Source organism: Pinus tabuliformis, chromosome X (genome assembly GCF_031772625.1).
Source record: "Pinus tabuliformis cultivar Carrire ecotype Pingquan chromosome X, CPIR1, whole genome shotgun sequence".
NCBI lineage: Eukaryota > Viridiplantae > Streptophyta > Pinopsida > Pinales > Pinaceae > Pinus > Pinus tabuliformis.
The window spans coordinates 1,349,165,353-1,349,180,057 of record NC_142308.1 but is presented as its reverse complement, the minus strand read 5'-3'; the positions used below and the strand labels follow the sequence as shown (position 1 = coordinate 1,349,180,057).

At 38.1% G+C, this 14,705-nt stretch overlaps 1 protein-coding gene across 2 annotated transcripts in view; it reads left to right on the top strand.

Moving 5' to 3' along the window:
- LOC149145070 (ENHANCED DISEASE RESISTANCE protein (DUF1336)) overlaps window positions 1–14,705 on the top strand; it is a 483,701-nt gene that overhangs the window by 432,814 nt on the left and 36,182 nt on the right. For both annotated transcript variants that reach the window (XM_089453046.1, XM_089453045.1), the window contains exon 21: window positions 10,669–10,770. In XM_089453046.1, the coding sequence (XP_089309172.1) occupies window positions 10,669–10,770 (102 nt within the window). The remainder of the gene's footprint in view (window positions 1–10,668; window positions 10,771–14,705) is intronic.

Sequence of the window (14,705 nt, the reverse complement as noted above, 5' to 3'; positions counted from 1 at the left end):
GGAGACTTAACCCACTGTCACCTCAGCGAAGGCTCCCTTCTATTTACGAACTATCACCAATGGGAGGAGACCCGGTATGTATGTTTCACCAATGAAGGATAAGTCAATGGATATGAGTGACCTAAATGAACCCTTTCCTAGAAAAATTTGAAGTATGGAAGTTGCTTGCTTTCTAAGCAAGGTACTATGTATTCTAAGGAGGAGGAAAGGATTTGAGGGTTAAGTCTATGGGATAAGACTTGTGAAGGAGTTCCCCAATCCCTAAATTCCTTGTTAAAATTGGTGTCTCGAATGGTTCTTGAAGAATGGTCTTTCAAAGGAATGAGACCACACAGGGTCAAGTGGACCCAGTCTAGGGTATGAGGAAAGAATGTAGCAACCAATGATATCCTTACCCTAGACAAGGTGGAGAAAGCATCAAAGAATGTTTTTGCACTCAAAGATGTTGTTTTGACCCTGAGGTACTAGCCTTGGGGATGGCAGGGCAAGTTTTGATCCCGAAGTTAGGGCTTGGCTTTTCTCCCAACTCCACCGTCAGAATGTCTTCAAAATTAGAGGAGAGCTAAAGGAAAGGCAAGCGCAGGAGCCCCTAGGAGATCGACTTTTTTTATGGCTAGCTTGTTGGGAAATTGATGCCCTAGGTACTCCAATGTGGCTAGACCTGGGAAGAGGTGAAAGAATATGGTTTTTAATGACCACCCTTGGTAGATTAGTGCATTAATCTTTGGAAGAATGGAGTCTATGTTGAGTATGAGTAGGATTTCTTGGTTCCCAGTCAAGGAGGCCTCAAGATCACTTCACTAGCCTTCTAGGCTATGTCACAGGGTTCGACGAACCTGAAAAAAAAGTTGAAATTCGTTCAGGTTCGCCGAACCTGAAATTCGAACTTGAACGAACTCGAACCTAAACGAACCTCAACGAACTTGAACGAACCTCAACGAACCTGAAGGCGAATTTTAACGAATTTTTTAAGGTTCGATTTTTTTAATGATGCACTGAGAACTTCATTATGAGAGCCATGATAGCTGTTTTATCCTACCTTCATCACTGTACTCTAGACCATCATGTTGACTATGATCATGCGAGAGTGTATTCCATGACTGCAGGATCATTGTGATCTTTCTTACACCGAGACAGTGAGATCATGTAAAGATAGTGAGGGATTCAAAGATCTTTCCATTACATATATATACATTCACTGTTAAGAAATAGATCCACCGAGATGAGATACTATTCCTCACTATACTGAGGTTCTTACTGTCTCATTTATTCCGAGACTGTAATGGTTACTGTGGCTCTTTGTTATGCAGGGATTGTATCCTCCGAGAATGATCATTTCTGCGGCTTTGTTATTGTGCCACAATTATAGTATATATATATATATATATATATATATATATATGTGTGTGTGTGTGTGTGATTGAGACAACGTCTAACATCAATCTTATTAGGCCGAGAGAGAGGTTCTATCACTGCTGTTCTTTGTCTAGAGTCTAGACTTCTACAGGAGTATCACCGAGGCCTTGATGCCAAGACTGCTATGCGAGATCCATTGACAGTATGCCTTTGTCCTAGATCTTTGCTACTCCATTCCGCTGAGATCCTCACAGGTATGTCGAGATCACTAGCTGTGCAATTGTGATATGTCTAGGTAGATTTGTATGCTAAAACAGATATGCTGAGAATGTCTAATCCTTCAATCTTTGCAACGTCCATTATACAAGGTTATTCCTGCTCCATTAGACCGAGGTCATATATATATATATATATATATAAATATATATATATATTGAAAAATATGTAAAGTCGAACCTAATGCCGAACCTCATTCGAACCTGATCGGAAAATTCGAATTCGAATCGAACTTAATCATTGTCGAACTCGAATTCAAACTCGAACCATGTGACATAGCTTCTAGGTCAAGAGGAAGCAACCTTGCAACTTTTGTACTTCGATGTGCAAAAGGAGTGGCTTATCAAGGTCAAATTCTTTGATAGAAATACCCCTAGGAGATTTCGCTCATATTACGTGGCCCATACATTGAGAGATGCTATAATAGAGATAAATTCCACAAATTTAAGTAGTAAATGCATGCAATAATTAGCTCTAAAACAACGAAAATCCCATTCCAACGTATATGACAAAAGTAAACAAGTATAACATCAAAAAGAACATACTTACATGTAATAGAGTATATCCAACCATTCACAATTGAATAATAGAGAAGCTCCAAGAGAAGATATACCAATATTCACACATCGAAACTCATCCATAAAGCTCCAATTCATCCTCTAGAAAATGTGTGAAAATCTCAATAGAGATAAGAAATCCAAACCAAAGTGATGATACAAAGTGAATTCATCTATTTCCTATTTATACACTCATTAGGAGTTCGCATTACCTAATTGGGCCTACATTACTCCTAAAATAAAATAATGTGCAAATTAACTAATTTTTGGTGACAAGCCAATCGAAATAGCTCATAAATGAAAAAGTAAGCCTCTCAAGAGGTCAAATAATAATCTATGCATGTCCTAGGGCCCTTTAAGGGGCCTAATGGGGTCCATGGATGCCACAATGAAGAATAGGAGCCTCAAAAGCAGTGGACAAGGGGTTGGCCCCTTGTAATAATTTGTGGTGCTCCAAATGACATGTGGGGGCACATAGGTGTCCTCATGGGCTTCCAAACAAATCAAAGATGCTTGTAGATCGTCGACGAGGGCCAGGATGATGGTGTATGTGGTGCCACATCATTGTGCAAGTCCTGGATCATCTGCCAAGTGTATGGTGTAGATCCGGGGTCAATTGGGAATGATGGATCAGGTGCATCCTCCTCGTCCAATAAGTGAACCACAAGCACTATCTGAATGACTGTGGGGATCCATGGAGTGCGATCTGTTGGTGTGGAGGTCCATGGCTTTCAACGCTCACCCTATATGTGCCAATATAGCCCTCGGGAGGATCAGGACCCCGTATAGGTAGACCAAACCCAAGATGGAAACCATCTGCAATCCTGCATTAAGATCCAATGCATCCCCTAGCCTTTCAGTATAACAAGTCATATAGAGAAATCAAGTAAGCTTACCTAATCTTGGACCACAAGTGGGACTTCATAATGGTCTGCCTTTCTAAATGGGGTTCAAGATGTGCCAATGTCTCCTAAACTCCAAATGGAGTTAACCAATAATCCTATTAGGTGGTTTCTACTTCTAAAGGGGATAATATAGACAAGGTACATCCTTCAAGAGGTGGTGGCATGTGAAAGATAGGTGAATGAAGTAGGGAATGAGAAGGGGCAGCCCTGGGTTGCATGTTGGGGTACAAGGGAAGCTAATAAGAGGGAAGTCCAAACTTGGGTTTATAATGTGTAGGAAGGAGCAATCGTGGTACATAGGGTGCCTCGACCTTGATTTTTCCACCCTTCTTTATTGCCTTTTGCCTTTTTATGATTTTCTTTGATTAACTACTTGGGGCTCAAAGAGTTAGAGCGTGATGTATAAGATATAGCAGTGAAATTCCCCTTTTAAAGGTGGGGTGACTTATTGCCCACCGGGGGTTGGGACAATCATGGGTTCCTATATGATGAAGAAAGCTTATAAGGCTGGTAGGAACGAGGGTGATGGCCATGATGATGGGGTAGAGCTCATGTATTAGCTTTTTTCCATGTGCTAAATGTGTTTGTCTCGACCATCTTTTGCATTTTGTGGTACATTTTCCTGTTGAGTGTGGCCATATATGCTTTTATCTTTCTTTTTAGCTACATTAACCTTCAAGCTTCATTCCAAGCCATGATCCAAGGTGTGGGCAAGTGGAAGGGGCATGCTAACCCTATGTGGACCTAGTGGAGGAATGTGGGCCCAGGTTGGAGAAATGATGAATGGGGTAAAAATGAATGGAAAGAGGGTAATATAAGCGGATAAGGGAGTGGGACCATGCAACCAAGATCTAGGTTTCCTGTGAAATATCATCCCTGGAATTGAATGGTCAATAAAAGAGATCCTAGGAGACTAGAATTCAAGGTCAATTCCTAAAAGGGGTCTAGGGGACAAAAGCACAAACCTAGCCCATTCTTTTTGTCGAATCGCCCCATTAATCCATGCCCAGAAGTGTCCATGATACGCAAACTACAATACTTAATTTCCAAATGACAAGGCATACCTTTAGATTCGGGAGGCCCACCTTCAAACATACAATCATGGTAGATGGGCGAGGGACCACATGGTTGGCTTAGGTGGCAGAGAAAATGGCACAATGAGCCAGCTAGTGGCTGCAAGCGGCTGTCAACTTAAGGCCCATCTTGGAGAAAAATTTCTCCTCGGGATATTACCCACAAAATGGTGGGTAACATCTGGCTCCAATTGGGACATGATCTCTCAAAGAATTGGGCGAAAATACTCAAATGAGAGGTCAAGAGAACTCCAACAATCTCTTGGTTATCGTAGATCTGTCACCTTCACATAAAATAGATGGAAAAACACTGGCAACATGCTTTCCCGACATCTCATGATCGCACGTGCTAATATGTTAGGCCATAAAATCAATAGAAAATAAAATATGCAAATATTCATCTATCTACCATGAGAAAATCATATGATGTTATTTCTACTGCAAAAATCAACATGCAATGGATCCTACTCTAGAGAGAGAGAGAGAGAGAGAGTCACCAATGTCTGATCAACTTGTAGCTGAAGTGCACTTGCTCTTTGCTTGAAGATCTCCTACTTCTCTTGACCAGATCATATCATTCACACTTGCTCCAACTCTTCCCTTGCTCTTGCTCTTCACTAGTTCTCACAGTTCTCTTGCACACACTCAACCTTTGCTCTACTTCTTCACAATGAACATGCTACACTCAATTCTCACTTGCTCTTGCTTAAATATATGAGAAAGGAGAGGAGTTACAAAAATGAATTCATGCCTTTAGCCAATAATAGGAGAATCGAGTTCCATGAGGGAGGAGTTACTTGAGGAGAAGTGTAACTCATCCCAAGAATAGAGAGAGAGATGTACACTTGTCTTGAAGAGTTACAATTCGAATTAGTGAGAGAGAGAGTTAAACTTCGTCATGAGAGAATAATTGGTTAGAGTTACAAATCAAATTGAATGAGGAAGTTACAATTGCATTTAGTGAGGAGGAGTTACACTTTTGTCATAGATTGAATTGGTGAGAGAGAGTTAGATTCTCTTAATTGAGGAGTTACTATTTTATTCCAAGAGAGAGGTTCGATTTGCCAAATAAGAGATTCTCAATTTAATTTACTTATTCCACGGGAGAATTTGTTTTTATTAATCCATTAAAGGTGAATGACTTTAGACTATTTTATAAACAATAGTATCATAATAATAATAATACTAGTAAGGGTAAAAATATTAATTCTTGACTTGTATAATCATGATAGATTTGATTTTAAAGTGGATTCCATATGTCGAAATCATCCTTGATCATTTAGACATGACTTTCTATTTTTGGAAAGTCACTTCCAAATTAAGATGTGATTTACTATTTTTGGAAATTCACAGTAGAATTGTCAAAAATGAATTTTATTATAGGTGATTCAAACAGAACTGAAAAACCTGATTTCTTCTAGGAGAAATTCATCCCTGAGTTGCCTAATTTTTAACGGACCTCTCCTCTTTACCTCTTGTGTCTCTTACACCAAATGAAGAATGAGATCTCCTTGGTATTCGTGCCACTTAAAAAGGCAAATGGGGGAGTCTCTTGACCTTCCAAGTAGCCTCCAAGGTCAGTGGCTAACATTTGATCTTAACCCCTCATGATCCAATGACTACGTTTTAATCTTTCATGGACATCACTTAAAGTGCACTTTATCTCATAACTTTATATTTCATAAAGTTAATTTATTTCCCAAGTCACTTTAGGATACTCTCCCACATGCTAGCCCCAAGCCAATGTGGATAATACTCATCCTAGTTAAATTTAATACATCACACCTGTAGCAAAGATCCCTTGAGGGATGGCTTGACACCTTTCCAATGGTAATGAAGAAGAAGCCCATCCCAACTTTGAGAGCACATATGATAATGCAACCACATCATTGCCCTTAATGAGATGAGCATTGGGCTTTCAGGAGCCTCCACATGGTTGCATGCCCCTTGCCACACCTCTGTATGTTGAAACCAATGTGGAAAAATTCGGGATTAAATCCCCAAAACGAGATTTTTTGGCTGTTTGATTAAATCGGCCGATATATTCCCAATTGAAAAGGTCGGGATTAAATCGAAAAGGTCGGGATTAAATTGGGGCTTTTTCTAAAAAATCGTGAATGACGTAGTTTTCTTAATGATTTTTAATTTTTTTTTGAAAAAATCGGGATTTTATTGAAAAATTCTGGATTTAAAAAAAATGAATATTTTTGTATTATTTTTTTACTTTTGCCGACTTTTTCAAAAACTTCCCGACTTTAACGACCTATTCAATTTGTGGACCCTTGCTGATTTAATCCCGACTTCGACTTTTTCCACATTGGTTGAAACATTGATCCAAGAAGAGAAGGCGTTGGCTTGATTGATGATGTGCCTAGATGGACCAACGATACACCTAGGTTGGCCTTGAACTTGCTTGATGGATGTTGGCCCTATTCAAGAGCCCAAATAATGATGGAGGCCACTTGAGACAGTTTGGTAGGGATGCACACCATATTTTGATGCTAATTCTTGGTCCTAGGGTTTCCACATCACCCATGCATGTCATAGGAGGGTGATGTAAGCCTTCCTAATGATGACTTCTTAGTGGAGGAGATGTTACTCGTAGATGTACCCATGCATTTTGATGATGTTCCTTGGAGTGAGGATCACTCTTGGACCCACTTTGTTACTTGCATGATGAAGATGCTTATTTTTGGAGGATGGTGTCGTGTTGGAGAGATTTTCCTCCCACAGGTGTGGAGGATTTATGACATTTTTATTATGATTTATCATATGTGAACCTATCTTTAGGTTGGATTGGGACTTATTAGCCTAGTTGAATGCTTCAAGCAAAATCTTAGGATTTTTTCATTTTAAATTAATGAAAAATGACTTGGTTGTCCTCGTATAAATAGAGAGAAGTCATTTTCATTGGATCATGTTCACACACGCTCATCTCTTTTCTCAAGTGAGTGCACATTAAATCTTTTTCTATTTTTTCTTGGACGCAATGCCTAAATGATGGTGCAAAATTTCTTGGGGAAGATATTTTTTGCATGGAGAGACTATCTTATGGATTGATGAAATGATTCTTGTATGAGTTCCTTTTTGCATGCTAATTTTTTAATTTGGGGTTTATCTTGTGATTATGCAAAATTTGTCATCCAAAAATCCATTAAAGCAACTTGTTTTCATGCATCGTTTGACATTAAATATCCTATGAAAGAAGTTTCTAGGGTATCTAAGATAAGCAAATTAGGCTTTGACCCCCTTTAACCAAGTCCTATCATTTACCTCAGTGTAATTGACTCCATTAGCCAATTGAATAGAGGCCCTAGTTTAGCTATGGGATCACCTTTTAAAAATTTTCTCGTTTCTTTATTCCTTGGTAACTAGGGTTAGGGTTTGGTCTATAGTTGCATTTTATAGCAATTTTACATGTATATGTTATTGTCCTATTGGTAGAAATTGCATTTAGTAAATTTAATAAGTAAAAGTCTGACATTAATTACATGTCTTACCTTTAGAAATAGGGCGAACATCTAGATATTTATTGCTATTACATGAATCTTCAACCATTAAAAACCTAAGGTTGACTTATCCCTTTCTTGCCTCTTTGATAGCTTGTAGTCGTCTTTTGATCTTAACCTCTAGGAGGCTATTTCTTTAATGTTATATGTTATGCATCTTGTAAACCTTCATATCATAAAAACACTAGCTTGTAACAACTTTTCTTTAGTTTATTGGGGTTGGTGGAAAGTGTACTTTAACATTTGTATCTTTTATCTTGGCCTCCAAAGCTTTGCTAGTACCTTTTCCCATAACTAGTAGACTCTTATCACCCTTAAACCCTCCTTTATTTATGAAATTTCTAGGTGATTTATTTGCAAGCTTCTTAGAGAGCCATTTGGCTTGGAACCCTAGTTGTCTAACCTCTAAGTCTTGCCCAAGAAGCCTCCCTTATGGGGATAACATCCAACCGCAAGACAATTGGAGAAATGCCATTGAGGTGATAGTGATCCCTGATCTCTTTGTTGCCATAAGACGTAGATTGCCTAGTGAGACTTTGCAGTAGGCCTACTAGATTTTGCGGTAACAATCCCATCTAACACTCAAAGGTGGGGTTAGGAGAAAACCACACAGATCCAGGGATCCAAAATGGATGCATGCTTACATTAGACAATTCGGTTCTTAATGAAGAGTGATGTGCTCAAGTAAGAAGCCAATTGAGCAAGTACATCAGTGAACATAGTCTTGGGTAACTTGCATGCATCTCAAGGTCTAGATAGGTTGAGTATTGTCAAACGGTGCAACATGTATGGTTGCTCTACCACATGTCTACATAAATTGTCAGTGAGTGTGCTTCCTCTTGTTATTCACACTTCTACAAAGAGATGTTGGAAGACCCATTGCTTCATCCACAACGGTAAGAGAAACAACTTGAATGTAAACCAAGTAGAGAGCTTGGTTTATGTGGACTACAACTTAAGGTTGTTGCCACATTATTATGAGGCAGTGGAAAATGATGGAACATATGTGAATTAGGACGACAATGAAAATCAGGATAATGTGGAGGATGGAGCCATAGTTTTCAAGCGCCTGGAGGATGAACTTTTGGGTCATCATGATGGTGATCATATTCATGGAGTAGAGATGCTACCCCCATTCACTAGCATGTTTCTGGATGCAAGAGTTTTGCCATTATCTTTACAACATCTAGTGTTATGTTCAAGCCATGCAGCTATTGGTTGTGTTACATGAACACTTCCACCTACTCCTCCTACTCTTGTTTATCGATCATTCGAAAAGAAGCTAGAAGTTCCCCATGGCAAGAGAAAGGCTCATTGGATAGAATATCTCTTTGTCTTTATACTTTGTACTTCGCCTTTATTACAACTTATTTTATAAACATTATTGACAGTTTCAGTTTGAAATTTGCAGTTTGCAGTTTGAACCATGTTTGAACTGTCAATTGAATCTTACAACTCTTTGGTAATGAATATGCTGCTCTATTTCATTTCATGGTTAATGTTATCTATTACAACTTGTCGAAGAGAAATTTTATATGTTGAAACTTGAAGGTTGATGATTGATCATTCGATGACAATATTATAAGTTGTAACCATTAGGTGATTGTTGTTATATGTGTACTAAATGGTAGATGCTTTAATGATCATCACTAATGCAATAGTTAAATATACATTTTCATGATTTTGTAGTTGATTCAACATTCTACATATGTTTCTCTTTTAATATATTTGCATCAAAATATATTAAAATGTGTATTACAGAAAAAATTCCCATAATCTTTCCAAAAATTGTGCTTCCCACTCCTATTCATGCTCCCCACTCCCAACAGGCTTGGGCAAGGCAATGTTTAACTTCAAACTTCAAACATTGGGAAAAAACAGAAAAAATGAACATAAAGAATGTTGGTAAAAGAATCAGACCTGTAAAGCAATCTATTGCCCATGGAAAAGCAATAATAAGAGGCAAGCAACATGCATTTCGCAAATTCTTGCATAAATCTCCTGAAAGAACTAGTTAGAGGATGGAACTTTAAGAAATACCCAGGAATATGAATGCCATTGATAGAAATCAATCCCCAAACTCCAGGAAAAGTATTTGATGGGGATCAGAATGGGTTGTTTGGCCCTCCTAAAATTAATGTTTCATGATGATCAACTACTTCCCTTTCAAAACCTAAATGCTGCAAGGTCAAATAAAACCTAAACTGCCCAATTCAGCCCTTTATGGGCCTTTCTCCATGGATTGGTGATTTTTTGTTTCGACATTAACATTACAATTGTCTGTGAGGTTGATGACTTTTGGCGATGCTTTCATCTCATGATTTTTAGCCATTTCATGTATACTTTTATCTAACTCAACCTAATTTTGGACATGTTATGCTCAAGGAATTTTCATTTAATGAAGAAATGGAAAAAAGAAAGATACGATATATGTTGCAATAAAAAGCAAGAATAGTACAAACTTGTGGAATTTCCCATAGTTAATTAAATTCCTCGTGTAAAGTGTTTAACTGGATAACCTTTCTATCGAGGATGCTGATGATAGGAAGTTAATATTGTTCATATTGAAAAACATGATTCAATATTTAATTTTCCTAAACTTGAGCTCTAATAATGATGGTGTTTTCTTCTGACCAAATCTTGAATCTTGATGATCCATGGAATAATTATCTAAACTTAGTGTATCTGCCATATAAATTTGTCATTTTCTTGAAGTAATGCTAGAGTATTTTGTGATTTTAATCCCCTTTTCTTTCTATTATCCTACCATGTATATTTTATTTTGAAATGTATATTTTGCCATACCATGAGCTTGTATGTCTTAGAATGATGATGATGAACCTCATATTGGACTGGAACCTATGAACCATGGTGACTTTGAAAATACTAGTATGCACCTACTTTCTAATTAAACAAACTCTAGGATATTCTGTATTGTAAGAAATATTGTTGACAGTAGTTGCTAAACATCAGTCTATTTTATCATGTCCAGATTGATGTTGATATTGGCTCTTCATCAGTGGCAAGCAGCATTATTGGTCTTGTTCTTGGATACGTAACAAACCTTATTGTTGACCTTGCAATACTAATTGAGGTTTGTATTTTTTCCAACCTAGACTAGTGGCAGTATGTTGGGATTGATCACTAGTTAGGAATATGTTTTCCGTTGAACAAAGATATGTTGTTAATTAGTGATAAGTTATACTAATGGAAGATTCCATGCATTCATTTAGGTGGATGCTCTAACTTGTCTATACTACAAAAAGCTCACTCATTTTTCATCATGCTCCTATTCTTGTTGATTTAAACTAATTCTCCTATCGTAGGAACTCAAAATGACGTATGAAGATAGGAGTTTTTTAGCATAGGAAAAGTATGTGTTAAAGTGTGATAGGCCAAGCAAAACTAGTTAGAATGATGGCTGAAAAGGAAAAGCCTAGAAAAGTTAGAGAGGCTAAGGAACCTAACCTTACAGTTATTTGAATCTAAGAGTCTCAACAAAATGGTTGGTGATAACTATGGATTAAAACATGAGGAAGTCTCACCCGTTATGAAAACTGGATATCTGGTAGATACCAAAGGGTCATCCGAGGGATGAAGAAGAGCAGCTCCAATAGCCCAATATGACATTTCCAAAAAAACACCTAACAGCAGAAAAACAGCTCTATGACAACCTCCAAATTTTTGAAAATCAAACCTTGAATTTACTCCAAACTAGGCCAGGAAATTCCAAAAGCAAACCCTTGAATCAAGTCTAAATCAGACCAAGAATCTCAACTTAAAACCTCTCCAAATCAACCCAGCAAATTGTTCAAATCAATGTTGATTTCTAAATTTCCAGTGCCTAGGTAAATAGATTAGATCTAGATTTACACTCGTGGAATTCCTTAACCAAATAAAGCAGCAGAAAAACTTAGAAAAGCAATAAAAGGCAGGAAAAAAGAAAGCAAATCTTGTGCATGCACAATTTTTCTTCTCTTCAGCATTAATTCATTATTCAAATAACTTTTGAGCTTACATTCCTAGATAGGGTGCTATGTTGCAAAGCGGGGGGCAGGGTGGCTGCCACTGCCCACCCAGTCAAACGACTGAGGCACATGGCAGCATGCCCCCATAATTGTGTCTTTCTGACTCTCCACACATTGAGACTCTGCTTCATATGAACTGGCTTCCATTCACCTGATCTCATGTTCGATTACGTTCACTGCATTGAATTCTTGCCACCTTCCCAGGTCTATCAAGGCCTGGATCATGTGGTGATTATTCTCATCCTAATATATCTCACGCCTCTACCATCTGCAATTCAACTCTCGTGTGGAGTGTCTGGCCATTAGTTTTCTTCTTCTGCAGTTTCCTTCGTGCCTCCTGGAAATACAGTTCGAGGGCATTGGTTGGCCCACTTTTGTGAGCGTTGGCCAACACCTGTTTTGCCAGTCTCGATACTTAGTTGTTGTTCCAGAATTGGCAGGTCTACACCCCCAGCTGGAGACCCAGGGGTGCCTTCCAATTGGTACTTTGGCATACTGGTACAACATTGCTATATTCTTCATGTCAAATTATTGTGCGTGTACTGGCTTCTGATTTAGTTTTTCCATGTGTGACAACAAATAGTCTCTCTGGGCACTAGAATCCTGTATGCAATTTATTTCATTAGCAAAAATCTGTCCAAGGTTGAATTAAACTATACAATAACTGAAAAAAATTTCCTCCTCATTGTACATTTTTAAAATAAATTTTGAAATTACGTCACTGGTTGTGAAGTCTTTGTGCACACTGAGCATGTAGCAATCAAGTATTTAATGAATAGACCAGATGTTAATGCTCGCATAATTAGGTGGTTATTATTATTGCAACAATTTGACTTGACTATTGTTGACAAACTTGAAAAGGAGAATGTTGTTGTAGATTTTGTATTAAGACTAGCCTTTTCTGCATATGAAAAAGTGATAGATGACCAACTCCTTGATGGACGTCTATTTTCCATATCACTTCCATCTCCATGGTTCGCCAAAATTGCCAATTTGCTAGTTACTGTCCAGTTCCCTCCTCACCTATCTTCAAAGGAGAAAAGTAAGATTGTCAAAAAGAGTGCCTCTTACACTTGGATTGGGGGAAACCTCTTCAAGTTGGGGCCTAATCAGATTCTGAGAAGATGTATGAGGGAGGATGAAGTTTATGACATCCTCTCAGCTTGCCATGATGGACCTTGTGGGGGCCATTTTGCTGCAAAGAGGAGAACTTACAAAATTCTACAAGCAAGATACTTTTGGCCAACCCTTCACAAGGATGCCTAGAGATATACTTCACAATGTGATGAGTGCCAAAGGATGGGAAAACCTACTCAAAAGGATGAGATGCCCCTCCAACCTCAAGTGTATTTCGAGCCATTTGAGAAGTGGGGCATGGATTTCAATGGTCTTGTTGTCGCACAAATTGACACGACAACGCTCAGACCGGGGGCTGTCACTCTGATCCCCGATCCCTCCGTTTAAGCCTGTCTCCTGTGGCTAAGAGGGGTAGACCCTATGAGATGATGAAAACCAACTGTGAACCAGTTGGGTTGGGAGACATGAAGGAGCAAGCACTAAATAGATTTTATTGAGTTAAATGACCAGTGCCTTATGAGATTGATGTTTAAACGATTACTTGCTAGATGTTGTAGAAATATAAACCATGAACAACAATCATTCATCATCAAATAAATCGAACAATGCAAGATATCCAGTAAAACCACAATGCTCTTATAATGATTCAGCGATTAAAGCTCAATAATGATATCCCAGCAAAAAAAAAATTTCGAAAGATAAATGCTTTAAACAATCACGCAATTATGAATCATTAACCAGATATCATATTCATGCAGCTAATCTTCAAGATGATCATTCATGTGGAGGCTCGCATAAAATGATAAATATCTAAAATTTTAATCTCAGCAGGAGAAAATAGAACGTGATAAGTTCCCGAGACAAAAACTGAATCTGGCAAAAATTTCCCACAATACCTTTTATGATAGATCTAAATCTATACTTAAAAGAAAATTTTCTTCTCTTTTTTTTTTCTTAAGAAAATAAAGCTAAAATAAAAATTTAAATTTCTAAACTAAAGCTAAAGCTTAAAAAATAAGCTATCAAAATATAAAAACTTTTATTTTTTCTTTGATTTTATATTTAATAAAAATCTAAAAAAAAAATAAAAAAATTATTTAATAAATCTAAAATCTAAAAAAATGATGTTAAAATATGACTAAAACCCTAATCTAAAAGAACTAAGACTTGGCCACGCGAATATCTATATCACAAAACTGAAGATTAAGCCGCGGAAAATATATGCTATACACTACACGCTATGGTTTCGATACCCTATACGCACGATGCTACTGCAATCAGACAAAACGATAGATCAGATAAAACCTGAGACTGCAATCACAACCATGACGAGCTAGGCGAACGCTGCTTCTGAAGGGTATGGCGTAGATATAAAAAATTGAAATTGCTCACTTGCTAGATCCGCAGGCTTCGCAGGTTCAGACACCAGACGGCGGCGTTTTGACAGCTTCGAGATGGTATTAACACGCGATGCCAGCAAAGATCGTAGATTCAAAACCGCTTCAGAGGTTACCTGAGGATGCCAAGCTACAAGACTTCGATTGAAATCGAATCTTCTTACCTGGCGAGGAACTTTTCACGCTTACGCCACTGTGCAGCCTCCAGCAATCAGATGGTGATGATTGAATAAAAGCGTGGGTGTTTTCAGGTTTTCAGATGACAGCTGGGTGAACATGCAGCTTTTCAACACAACATATATCACCTGGATAGTGTATATCCCCCAAAAACGCTTTATTCTCTGCAGTTCGAGACCAGTGAAACGCTGATGGGCAGATCAGCAAATTTTAAATGAATTTGCTGTGCGTAATCTATACAAGTTGGTGTAACGACTGCAGGGGTGCTTGGAGGCTGCAAAACCCTGGACAGCAAAATGATAACCCTGCAGAACTTAATTTTTCCTCCAGATCTTGTCTCAGGTCTGTAA